At 30.5% G+C, this 14672-nt stretch overlaps 1 protein-coding gene across 3 annotated transcripts in view; it reads right to left on the bottom strand.

The window, feature by feature from the left end:
* Window positions 1-263: 263 nt before the first annotated feature.
* The window catches only part of LOC142326019 (transmembrane protein 126), a 34741-nt gene continuing 20332 nt past the window's right edge, over window positions 264-14672 (bottom strand). For all 3 annotated transcript variants that reach the window (XM_075368106.1, XM_075368096.1, XM_075368086.1), the window contains exons 4-5: window positions 4712-4837; window positions 264-613 (exon numbers count right to left, since the gene is read on the bottom strand). In XM_075368106.1, the coding sequence (XP_075224221.1) occupies window positions 350-613; window positions 4712-4837 (390 nt within the window). In that variant the 3' untranslated portion in view covers window positions 264-349. The remainder of the gene's footprint in view (window positions 614-4711; window positions 4838-14672) is intronic.

Below are 14672 nucleotides of genomic sequence, written 5' to 3' on the forward strand. Positions count from 1 at the left end.
CACCATGCTGGAGTACCTAGCCAGTAAACCCCCATGAGCTCCTCACCAGTTTTAGTATCAGTTAACCAGCTACACCTTCATGTCAGTGAAGAGGTAATAGTCACTTAAAACCAGGTCTGAACTGTAGGACAAGTATAGTAATTGAACAGCTTTTACAGTGGGACTAAAACAGGATTTTACTACAATTCATTCTATAAGAAGCAAATAAAAAATTTTTGCTCAATAAAGTACTACTTTACTGAATAAAAAAATATACCCAAAGCTGTTAATGTTAAATATTTATTAAATACAACTAATATATACCAAATTACTATAATTACATAACAAGTGACGTTATCATGTGACTAAATTAATTCTTTCTGTCAGATTCAGTTAAATATTTTTGAACCATTTCCTCTCTCTGTAATCTTTCTTCAATCAACTTCATCTGCATATAATAAACTGAAGAAGCTTCTTTATATGTAATAAATGTAGCAAGTAACGCATTTGCTCCAGCTATAAAAGCAAGTCTTCTTTGAAATCTCTTTGTAATTCTCCAATAGATTTGAAATAACTCTCTTGCATTCTTGAGTGATGGAAATGGTAATCTAGACGGTCCATATTGATACGAATACTAGAAAATAAACAAATAAATAAAATGCTACTTAATAAATGCATAATAAAGTTCATACAGACTGAAGGCTACGCTATGTAATGCAAAAGATGTTCTGGTGTCTGGTTTGGTACAAAAATTGAATGTTATTTTTTAAAGACTAACACTTAATATAAAATGTTTTAAATATATTTTCAATATTTTTATAAGTATCACTATGGAGTATCTCAATTTGTGCCATTTTCCTGATTTTTGTTAATATCTTTAGTCAAAATATTCTTAAAAAGTAGTAGGACCTATAGTTACAGACCAATTAGTCTCCTGTTAGTTCTAGCACATATTAAGTAGCAGCTTATATTTTTACTAACAATTTTGCATTGCACTAATAGCTGAATGAATAACTATTTATCAATTTTGTTTTTTTAACTGAAATGTTAAATAATGATGACACATCCACATTTTATAAGAATACAAAGTGTATGTAACCTGAAAAGTTTAGAAAGTACTGTTGAAATAATAGCAGCAATTTACTTTTAGAAAATTTATTGTTACAAAAAGGCAATATCTTTCAACTACAATGGTTCAGTTGTCAACATAATTTCAACAGAAACTGCTATCTGAATACCCTCTTCATAAAATAATTTCATCTTTGAAGATAGTTAACATTACTAAGGTCTTCTGGCATTATCACTGTCATCATAGCAAATATCAGAAGAAACTTGTTCAAATACCTTTTCCTACACTTGAACAAGATTTTAGCTCTAAGAGAAATGATCCAATTGTCCTAGCCAAGAGACACACAATAAGCTGTTGGCCTGTGGTCGACCAATGTCAGTAAGCAACGAAACATCTTAACTGAGCATGCTTCAAGTTTTGTTTCAGATTGTACATTGCAATTTCTTTAATTTTGTAAACTTCATTATTCTGCCAATGAGTCTCTGCTAATTTAACAATTGTAATATTAAAAAAACAGGTAACAGATATTTCACATTTACAAAAAACAGACAAAAAAGATTGTCCACAGAAATCTCCTTCTTCTATAATGATATTTGTAGCAATCCAATATTTGAAGGAACATAGCACACATGCATGCAGGGGAAAACTGAAGTATTCTAGAGGCCACAATTTGAAAATAGTTAATTGAAGAAAAAATTCAACTAACTTTAGTAAAAAATAAAATCATAAAGATAAGTACATACTTAAAGTCAGCTAAAGTGAACACTTTCATAGAAATATCAAATAAACAAAATTTTTCTTAAATAACTTGATTACAGAAAGTTGCGCATAAGGTGGGTGCCAAAACTTTTAACAGATGAACATAAAGAAAAACATATTGGTCTGAGGGTTGATCACTGGGTATCATTTTTAGACAAGACATTTTTCTGCATTATCTTTTTTTACTTTAAAATGTTTGAAAGTAAAATGTTTAAAGTAGCTTTATAAATATTATATGCATTACACAGATGTTAAACATAACATACGAGGGTAATTTTTTTTCAAGGTCCGATCGGTCACGAAATAAAAACTCGCGCAAAAATCGGATGAACCTTTGTGCATATGTGTTGCGCAGTGTCTCTAGTATGGCCTTCAATCACGCCATGTCACTTTGTTTATTTCTGAACACGCAGCTAGCACGTAAACATGTCTACAACAATAGCATGTCCCGCCAAGTGTGAAGTGCGTGCAGTAATTCGATTTCTTCAGGCTGAGGGGTGTAATGCAGCTGAAATTCATCGACGAATAAGTAATGTGTACGGTGAAACTTCAATGAGTGACAGCAAAGTGCGACAATGGTGCAGGAACTTTAAAGCAGGACGTACAGATGTTCATGATGCAGGCGGTCAGGGAAGGAAGCGAGTGCTGTAACAAAGAAGCTCCTGCAGCATTTTCGTTGGAGTGTTTGATCACCCACCATATAGCCCGGACTTGGCTCCATCTGATTTTCACCTCTTTGCTTACATGAAACGCTGGCTAGGAGGACAACATTTTGGCACAGACATCGAGCTGCAGACCAGCGTAGAAACATGGCTGAAAACACAGGCGGCTCCGTTCTATGACGAGGGTATTGGAAAGTTGGTACCACGCTACGACAAATGTCTAAATCGGAGTGGCGATTATGTAGAGAAATAGCCTAACTATGTAAGTACTTGTTACAAATAAAAAATTTTTTATTTTCACTGTGGTTTTAATTTCGTGACCAATTAGACCTTGAAAAAAAAATAACCCTTGTAGTAACTGAAAACAATAGCACCTACATTGTGAACTAACCTAACAATGATAGATTATATGATGTGTGACAGTGACTTGTAAGTTGCCACCCCTTTAGTTAACCAACATGGATGTGCTTGATGCTATAAGATGTCTGCAACCGTAGTCAGATGTATGTAAACAACAAAGACACAGTTCCAGACAGTTAGTGATTTGTCACTGAAGTGAAATAGTAATGGTGAATAATATGTTTTTGGTTTAATTGTGTTTGGCTGGAATTGCTGTATTCTGATATCTCCATACATTTATTAAAACTTAATTTGTGATCTATTAATTGCTGTGATAGTGGGGGTTTATACCCCACTATCAACGATCAACTACCAACTATACTATACTGGTTAGAGTATACAGGGTATACTCTATATCAGATAGAGTATATCAACTATATATATAGTTGATACCAGTTTTTGATTACGCATTTTATCTATTTGGATCCATGTTTTTGTCTACATTTAACTTTTATTAATGAATGCATAAGAACACATAAATAAAGACTTTTTTCAATAATGCAGTTTAGAAACAATAAGTTTACAAAAACTTAACTCAATAAAGCAATCGATATACTAAGTGTCAAATAGAATCTTAGTGCTGAAACCAAGCTTGGTACAGCCTAAAAGTTTCACTTCAATTATAAATTACAAAAACTTCAACAAAGACATTTCTTACAATTTTCTTGGTTGATTTCAGCTGCTAGAAAATTTCTTCTTAAGTTGCTCAACTGAATGAAGATGTCTTCTTTAGAGAATTCATTATATGTTTGGATAAGATTTGGTGAAAGAACTTTTAGATCTTCATTTGAAGGAATTGCTTCAAAAGTCAAGAAACAACACGGGAGTGCCTACATATGGTTATAAAACCTCTAAAAGCTGAATTCACTAAACTAATTGAAGCAATAGAAGAACTGACTAGCCCAGAAGAAAATAATGATAGGGTGACGAATAGAGCTCAAAGGGGCTCAGCACCGGTTTTATTGAATCTTGTTTGAGTCTTTTATGGTTTCCTATTCATTATGGTTATGGTTTCTTTCTCTTTGGAGTGATGTCCTTGAAAAAATAACCAGAAATAAATAAATGCAGAAATATTTGCAAATAGAAGGAATAAGTTTTGAAAAGTGTTTAATAAAAAATACAATCTTTGAAGCTGTATTTTAATGATGTGTATCACTATTGTAAAAAAAACGCCATCACATTTGCTACCGAGATGAGTGAGAAAATGGACATTCTTGCACAGAAGAGGATAAATGAAGTTCCAGAACATGATGTCAGGAGAAGAGTTTAGAGAGAACTTTCTGACTATTCCAAACTTGGTTTCAGCACTAAGACTATTTGACAATATGTATATTGATTGTTTTGTCAAATGAAGTTTTTCTAAACTTATTGTTTCTAAACTGCATATTTGAAAAAAGCTTGTATGTTCTTATGCATTCATTACGTGTGCTAATCTGGAGACAAAATAAATTCTTATCAAGAACCCTATCTAGGTGGCTAAGATCTCTGCTTATTTCTTTGTTAACTCTCATTTCCAAGCAAAATTTGTGAGCATATTTTTTGAATGGAATTCCAAATTTTTCTCTTAGTCTCATTCCAAATCTTCTTAATTCACAAAATTGAATTTATCATCTACGTAATCTTTATTTCTTGTTTTGCCTTTTATTTTCAAATTTCATCCCAATTTTATGGAGATACTCAATTTCCTGTAAGTGTGAAACTCTTTTCTTACAAATCTGTTTATTTTTTTAAATTTACTGCACTGATTTATAACTAAACAAGACTTTTTTTAAAATTACTTAATGAAAATATTGCAATTTATAAATTTAAATAATTATTATGAATGCAAAAAAACATTACTAACCCCCATTGATACCAATGGAGCAAGAATACCAGGTATAAAAACTGCACAAATTAGCTGAATAGCTGAACTTCGAGTCTGCACACAAACTGGACACTCATTCTGAAGTAAAAGAGGCGAGACCACAAACTGAAAAAACAGATTGAAAGAAATATAAATACTTATACATGTTTAAAACAGATATTTTACCTAAAATAAATCTTAGAAAATTCACTCATATTGATTTACACTTACATTGAATTTACTTATATTATTAATTGATTTACATAAATTTATTAAATTTGTTAAAATTAATTCATTAATTTTTTTATTATTTTATTTAAGTTATTAAAAAAAGTATCTTTTAAAATATGTACGTTTTATCTAACGGCTTTTAAGTTATGGAATGGGTACTTCCATGACTGTACCCAGTTCTAACGCAATTTCATCAATTGTTAAGGTGAAGTTTGTCTTCAATGAACAGATCATTCTAATATCATCCATCACACTTGTCCTTCAAAGCCTATTGTGACTTATTTTCTATAGTTTCATGTCCTCCTTTAAATTTTCTGGACCAGTCATAGACTTGATGCCCTCATTCATGAGAAATTTCATGATAACACACATTGCAGATCTGATAATAGAACCTCTTATCTCTGAATGATCCTACTCACCAGAGAGATGCAAATGCCAAGGCAGCTGGAAAATTCATCTCTTCCCCACATCTCCACATTCAATATCCCTCTGCAGCAGCCCACACATGCTCATATTTGAGCCATGAAGACGAAAGTCCAGTTTATATTTGACTGACCCTTGTACAATAGCTTTTCCAATTATTGTATTTATGCTGCCATTTATACTATTATATTTTTAAAAAAAAAACACTATGCCATACTGAATATATTGTACCCTACAAATTGTATTTCCTGAAATTTTCTGAGTATCACTTGCAGAATGGTTTATTAGTTTTCTTACAAATATTTTTTTTCATAATCATTATGTTTAATTTGTGGATACTATTTAAGTAACTGTCAACATTTTTATTATTATTCAATACTCTTTATTATTGTATAAATCCAACAATAGCAATATTTAGCAGTAAATGTACAATGACATTTATTTTCTACATACATAGACCACATTATTTATGTTCTACATATATCCATATATTATGTACTTTTCATTATTATCTCATTATTTTTGTTATTACAGCTAAATCTGTAGGCTTTTTTTCATATATTCCTTGTAAAGGTTTTATTTACAAATATGAAATTATAATCATTTTTATAAGTGGATATATTTTATATTCCACTTTTTCCATAAATTATTTATAATTTAAGTGTGTGTAACCTTTAATAATAATATTATAAAACATATTGATCTTAGTGACTATGGATTATTTGAATATTTTTATATTATATTACATGGCTTCCTGAACAAACCAATTTCAATTTATTTGTCATCGTTAATTTTTATCCCTGAAAATGCATCATTTCCACTCACACTATTTCTCCATGACATCACTCAGTCTACTAAAATAAAAGTTTACTTTTTCCATAATAAATTATGATCTCCTTTATATTTCTATTCCATATGTCATCTACATACTTCAACCAAACAAGAATAAAATGTCTATTAAATATATCGTACAATATTCTATTTCCAAATTTTTGAAAAGATATTTCTAACATAATTGCTGATAAAGACATTTTCATTACTAGTCCAGATTTCTATTAATATACTTACTAGACTTAAGATAAAGTTTGATATAATAATAAAAGCCATACTTATGAGGGAATTCAAATATAAACCAGAATTTGTTTAAATAGCTTTAATGATATTAGATAAAATTACGAATAAATTATCTTATTTTTCTACACAGTTTCCTGTAAAGAAATACTTTTCTCCACTGGATGGGTAGATTCCTGATTCTTCTTCAGAAAAAACATGATGGATGCCCCAACAGCCTATTGTTGACTTAATGCTCAACTGCATCATCCTCTTTGAATCGTCATCCTCCTAAAGCTTCTTTCGGCAAACCAAACAAATGGAAATCACACGATGACAAGTCTGGACTGTATGGTGGGTGTTCAAGAAGCATTCAATGAATTTTATTGAGTTTATCGCGAGTCTGAGCTGCTGTATGCAGCCATGTATTGTCATGGAGAAGGAGGGTGTTGCGAATTGGTTGCCAGCATCATTTGTTGTGAAAAGCAGCCCAAAAATAATCCAACAACTGGCAATAGAATGCTACATTTACCATCCTTCATTAGTGTAGGAAATCAACCAACAGCACACAAGTCCCAAAACACAGTTGCCAGAACTTTTCCAGCTGACAAGCGTTTTTTGGCCATGACTGGTGCCCCTACCCTACCTTTCCACCATGACATACTTGTTCCCTTGCTTTCTGGGGTGTAGTGGTGGACCCATGTTTCATCGAAGTTCGCAATATGGTCCAAGAATGCCTATGATTTATATTTCAATCATCCTCATATGAAACATGCTGGTGCCATTTTAAAATTAATAAGCTGTCTTAATTGCATACCTTGTTAATATATTTCAGATAATTCGCAAGGTGCAGTCTGATGGAGTAGGTAAAATATACAATATTATAAATACGATAGAATAAATCCTAATGATAAAGAAATTTTACATTAGTAATAGAATTCAAGATATTAAATGAAAATTTAACCTACAAACCTGTTTTTAATAACAAAAAATTAATTTACAATCTGAAAAATAAATTAAATAATAATAGTATTATTTTAAAATCAGATAAAACCAATATGCCTGTCATGTATTCTGAAAAATATAAAAATATGATGAAGTAATATATATTAGAAAATAATTTCAAAGAAATAAATGACCCCACTAAAAACGTTTTAAGAGTAAAAGTTTAATAACAAAATACCGCAATATTTTTTATTATAATAATAATAATTTAACATATCACTCCAAATTACACCCTTTTGAACCAAGTGCACTATATTAACTGGACTTCCAAAAATATATAAACCTGATAAAGCTATGCTACCTTTAATTAATTTTACAACCGTTCCATCTTACACTATCTCCAAAATAACAGATAAAATACTTAGGATCAAAATGAATTTATAAGAGGTTCTCGTTCCATTGTACAGACCGTTTCATTGCAAAAACATTTATTCTGAAAACTTTATAAATTTTTTTTATTTCTCTTACACTACATACCTTATACTACTTCTGTATATAATTGTCATATGAATTAAGACATTTATCGTAACTATACACCAGCTTCAATATACCCTCCTCGTATACTCCTGCCACCAGTCCATATTTAACCACTGATTAATAGCATTTTTAAGTTCATTGTCACCCATGAATTATTTACCACTCAAAAGTTCTTTCAATTGCCCAAATAAATGGTAATCAGAAGGACCTAAGTCTGGACTATATGGTGGGTGATTGTAAATTTCCCATCCAAATATTCTCAGTAAATCAAGTGTTAAACCTGCAACATGTGAACGTGCATTATCATGCAGCAAAACAACGCCGTCAGTCAGCCGCCCACAAAACTGATTTTGAATGGCACACTATAACTTACGTGTTTTCACAGTAGGCTTTTGCATTTATAATCATTCCACATGACATGAAATCAATCAGCAGTATGCCAAACCGAACCCAAAAAACTGTGGCCATCAGTTTGTGTCCAAATGGCTGTGGCTTGATTTTTGTTAGTCTGGTTGGTGATTGAGGATGACACCATTCACTTGACTGCCATTTTCTCTTTGGTGTGTAATACAAAATCCATGTTTCATCACCGGTAACAATTAAAATAAGGTACTGATCACTGTTATCAATTGAAGTAAGGAACTCATCATCTTTACTGTATAGTGCATCAAAAATTCCAAAGCAGATCTCATATGAATTTTTTTGTGGCGTTCCGTTAAAAAGTGCGGCAATCAACATGCACAAACCTCTCTGAAGCCTAAAATGGTCATGAACAATAACAGGTCTTGAAACATCAGGAAAAAGAAGGGCCAGGTCGGAAATTGTTGAGCGATGATCTTTTCTGATTTCATCATAGATGCGCTTCAACAAGTCCTCTGTGATTATCAAAGGCCTCCCTGAATGTTCTACATCATGCACATTAATTCTGTTATTTCTAAACCTTTTAAACCATTAACGTTTTGATGGTTTAAAGAATGTATGACTCCATGTATTTCACAGTTGGAGACAACATCAATTTTCCTATTCATTTTATAACATAATAACTCACATGTAATCAAAGATACTACAACGCAACAACTTACAGACAACAATTCACTGTGTACATTACTAGCGTGGCCATGAATGACACAGGTTCGCCAACCTTAAAAAGATCAATTTTCCAGCGGCCTTTACTTTTAGAGATATCCCTCGTAGATTACAAATATAATATAAAGAATGAATACAAGTTAGTAAATAAATTAAAAGACTTGACAACTGCATATAACACTAGGATGGTTAGCTATGATATTTTTTTATGCTATGATATTAGTAATATGTAACCTAACATACCCATAGATAAAAGAATTAACATAATAAAAAAAAAACATAACATAAAAGAATTAATACACAATCACCAAGACCCTTTTATTTATTGATAATATTATTGTTATTAGAGATATATCCCAACAAAATTATTTTAAATTTGATGACAAATATTATACTCGGGAAAATACCTTACCGATGGGCTTTCCTTTGTCAGGTCCAAGATATATCTACCAGATTATAAAAAGGAAATTTTAGCATTACTCATACTTATGATATTTTGTTATGGACTAGGTATGTTGATGATATTTTTGTGTTCTATAATCTCGTTAATATATAATGAACATCTAAATGTTAAACTCAAGTTAAAGTTGTTAAAATGTAAACAACACAAGTTAAACTCATACTATAATGAGTTGAAATTTACTTTTGAAATTGACAAAAATAGGAGAATAAATTACTTATATGTTAGTATTGAAATTAACAATAAAAATAATAATTTTATAACTTCAGTATATAGGAAACCTACAACCAACAAAACCACAATACATAGATATTCAAAACATTTGTGGTCACACAAAATTAATACATATACAAAGATGGTTAATAGAGCAATTAATTACACAAAGTATAATGAAAATAAAAATAAATTAAACAAAGAAATAGATATTATAAAACAAATTACTACATATAATGGTTATAATGAATCTTTAGTAAATAATATATACAAAAAAACAATTGTCAAAAGTTAACAATACATATTTAATGCCAATAAATAACACATAAAAAATTGACAATGTGTATTTAAAGTGTGTATATACTGATAACATTGTTGAAAGTATAACAAAGGTTTATGATAAAAATAAATTTATGTCAGACAAACCAAAAAATAAAATATTTAAAAAGCAATAAATATACTGATTCGCATGGTTTATACAGTTTGAATGGAATTTATAAAATAAATTGTAACAATTGTGACCAAATTTATGCAGGAAAACCACTAGATCTTTAAAAATGAGATTTTCTGAACATTTTAGACATTATAAAAATGAAAAACTGGGTTTCACTAATGTTTTTGACAATCTTATTAATAATTCACCTTCAATATCTGATATTCAAACAAATCTGGAAATACTGGAAAGTACAAAATATAATATGAATACAAATAATACGGTTTAGACATTTTAGAAAGATTCTATAACTACAAATATAAAAGATTTAATTTGATCAAACTTCAATCAGAGTATGAGGATGACATGATTATAAAAGATGTAGTAGATGCACTTATTAAGACAATGTTAATGCATAATTTTATTTCAAGTCTGTACAGTAATGTAACATTGGCTAGCTAGACCACATGTATATTTATTCTATTTATTTGAATATAGCCCCACATTTTAAAAAACTATTCAAAAGTTATAATGTAAATATAAAATTTTTATCAAATTTTAGAAGCCCATTTTTATTTGTTTGTTGCAGAGGCAAAATTCCAAAAGCAAATAAGCTTTTTCTTAACAAGTTCCTGGGGGATAGCCAGATCACATAATGGATAGTTAACAACAAACTATGGTTTTCCACTCAGATAAAAAAATTTAATTTCTCTATTATGAATAAAGGTCAACATTTTATACCTAATAATAACTATGAAAAGAAAATGATTAATGGTGAAACAGTTTAAAGAAGGTGGCTTGTTTATTAAGTTATCACGTTTAACTTTTGTAGCTTATTAGTGTACAGATATTTTTGTCCTCAGAAGCTGGGTATTTAGAATGGACCCATACCTCCAAGGTTTTTAACTGTCATGAAATATTCCTAGCCCAAATGAAGACCTACCAATTGTGAGTGGAACTCATTTCTATTCACAATTGAAACTGAGGATGAATTTTTAGAAAAGGGGATGGGGGGTTTACCCATTTTGCAGACAAAAATCATTACAAAGGAAGAAAACCAACGATACAGACAACTAAAGAATTATTTAAAAAAAATTAAACAATGGAGAAAAGTTTTTAAACATTTGATCTACATTACTAAGTGTCTTGGATTGCAAAATCTAGCCTTCAGAGATGCAAGTGATAAGAGGATGCTAATAAAATAAGGGGCATTTACAAGAGTTTCTTGAGTTAATATCAAAATTTTATGTCACTATGGCTTATCACTAAGAAGAATAACGTTCAAGGAAACCCTCATGCATTATTCGGGTAAAACCATTCAAAACTAGGTAATCATAATGCTGGGTTTGAGGATTAAAGAAACAATTCTTTATTAACTGGCAAAAGCAGCAAATTTTTCCATCAATGTTTTGGTGCAGTGAGAACTCACTGCAACATTAATCACAGATGACTTGTAAAATGTGTTCTAAAAATCAATAAAAGACAATGTTTTAAAGTTTAATTCCAGCAGAAGATACCACAGGAGAGGCATTCACTGATGCTCTTTTGAAAAAACAAACTAAATATCTCATAGAAAAACATGCAAGACAAAAGTTCAATAATGGAGCAAATATGAGGGAGAAAATCTATGCATTCATAAACACATTCTTAACATGAATCCACAAGTGTTTTGTGCCCTATGGTGCCATTCATTAAATCTAGTATGACAGTGTAAAGAACCATTTTTTTGGCAATGCTTTTCAGTGATGAGGTTTACTGACCTCATAAATAAATCTCAAAATCTAAATTAAGTAAAAAATAGTATAAAATTATAACGTGTAATTCATAAAATATACATTCAAGCATTTTAAATAAAATATATGCTGCTATGTACAGTTTAAAAGTAAAAAATTTACACAATTTACATAACCCAACAGATTAGATTGTGGCATTATACAGGAAATAGTTTGGTCTCAAAAGAAGAATGTACATGAACTTTCTTGCATTTGTTATGGCAGTATTTTGATTTATCTTTCTGATACAGGTCACATCTTTCTCAACTTTGCAAATTCCTTACACTTTTGATTATTGATATCTTCTATTATTAACTTTTGCAAGACAAATTCTCAATCTCTTGGAAACAAACATGTCACATTTTGTCAAGTATCTCTTTTGTATAAAAACAATCATAATTCAAATATGCATATTTTTATTCCAAACAACGATGCACTTACTGCCAACATATTAATAATTCTAAAGAACAAAAGGGAACAACATCTATTTCCTTATGTTTCAGATTAGTACAATTAAATCAACTTAGTTAAGTATAGATTTTGTACTATTTTACTGAAATCATCTTTGGTTTTCTTCAGTCAGCAGAACCTATGTCAATTTCATTATCAAAGAGCAGAACCAGTATATTAATGATATATATGTTTTTCTGTGAAATGTTCAGATATCAAATTTTTATCATCTATGGCTTATTCATACATCTTCCAGTTTGACAACCCAGGTAGATTTCAATTCTTTTCATGGATGTAGTTCTGGCATTAATCAACAAAAAGGTATAATTCTATATCTAACTGGCTTACTAACAATGCATTCCCTAACAGATATTCTCTACAGTGATGATGTGATAACACATAATCTAGTGATATAATACTTTTCACATTTTGAAATAAATAGCTCCACTGCTTGCTGGAAAGGTACCAATTTATCCACCAGAGGCTTTTCTTCTGACATATTTTAAATTTGTTCACATGATAGCAAAAACAAAAATCTTTATAGACTCACCTTTGAAAATTCCTTACATTTTTATTGATATCTTGAATTCAGTAATTATGCAACACAGATTAATTCCTTGCTCATATACAAGCACTCTGTGGCCAATGAATTCATTAGAAACTGATCACTTTTGTATAAAAGCAATCATTTTCAAATATGCAACTAAATACTGCTTAATAATATTATTGGCATTACTGGTAAAATTGCATTATTTGGTATCTACAAAATGGATCACTGATTTTAACAGATGGTTAACATCGATGAGGTGACTTAAAATTTCTGGCTGAAATACTAAAAAAACAAAAAACAAGGTATAAGATAATAAAAATATGCTGTAATGATTTACAGATAACATGTTTTCATCCAATTTCTGTTCCTCTAAAAAAGTGTTACTCTCACCTTCAACAACATCCCTAAGACGATAAGGTTATATCAGTTATAAGTTCAGATGGGCCATCACATTGCCTATTAATTTTTTAAGTTGATAATTAAAAATAACTGCAGAAAAAACTAAAATTAAAATGATAACTATTTCTAAAGTAGAACTAACAAAGAATTATGAAATAAAATCCAAGTAACCAAGTATGAAACAAAATCAAAATATGATAAATATCTAGCAAAAACTATGAACAGAGAGTGGTATTTATGTTACAAACATTTATAATTTGATAATATAAATATTTTAACTTTTGGATCCATTGGCTCCCAAAATGCAGTGATTTTTTTAAAAAACTGAAACTGACTTTTTTTAAGCAAACACTCATGTGCATGCATACATGCATGTGTTACATGTGTTATACTTAAAAATATGTAATACACAATGCTCTTTCCCTACATAAAAATAGAAAATACAGATGATTCAGGGAAAAGGAAATTTTGGAATTTTTGTTGGTAGTCCTGGCAAATTTCAGCACTGAATAACTTCTAGATGCCAGCTGACGCCATCTTGCCATTTTGTTTTCATAGATACTTGGAGTAGTGTACAACATATATCTGTATTTACCATCAAAGCTTTTACTAAAAATGACAGTATTATAATGACACTGTCAATAATGGAGGCTGCAAGTAAAGAATTTCGCCACCAGTTTAGGACACCATGATCATCTACTAATGCAATTAACATATGAGGGTATGCAATTTTGAGAAAGCAGGTTTAGTAATGAAAAAGAAACCTCTAGGCAGTGTGCTAACCGTTTGTACACCAGACAACATCAAGACTTGTCATAAGAAGCCCACATCATTCAATTCATCGTCACATAGTGTCTTTACAGTAGTTCAAAGAATACTGCTGCAGGGCTTACTTTACCATACAAGTTGCAGATCGTCCAGGAACTGAAACCAAATTTCATATAATGTGCTCTAAATTCAGTGAGTGAATGGTTGTAAAGATACATGAGGACAACAACTTTGGTAACAAACTGTGGATGTCTGTTAAAGTTCATTCTACCTCAATGGATTTTTTAATAAATAAAATTTTTGTTTTTGGCCATAAGAGAATTCTACACAGCTACACCAACACCTGCTACATAGCAACAAGGTTAACATGTGGAGTAATATATCATCACATGGTATAATAGACCCTTATTTTTTGGTAAACAAGGATGGCCTCATAACTACAGTAACATCAGATCGATATGTTGCAATCTGAAAAACTTTGTTGTGTAAAATTATAAATATTTCCACAAATTATTATTGATAACACTTGTCATTAAGATAGGTTAACAGCACATATAGCATGAATATCGATGGTTGCTGTACATCAATTGTGTGGCAATCATATAATTTCAAGAAAAGATGACATTCCATGGCTCCCCAGATCT

Source organism: Lycorma delicatula, chromosome 1 (assembly GCF_047948215.1).
Source record: "Lycorma delicatula isolate Av1 chromosome 1, ASM4794821v1, whole genome shotgun sequence".
Lineage (NCBI taxonomy): Eukaryota > Metazoa > Arthropoda > Insecta > Hemiptera > Fulgoridae > Lycorma > Lycorma delicatula.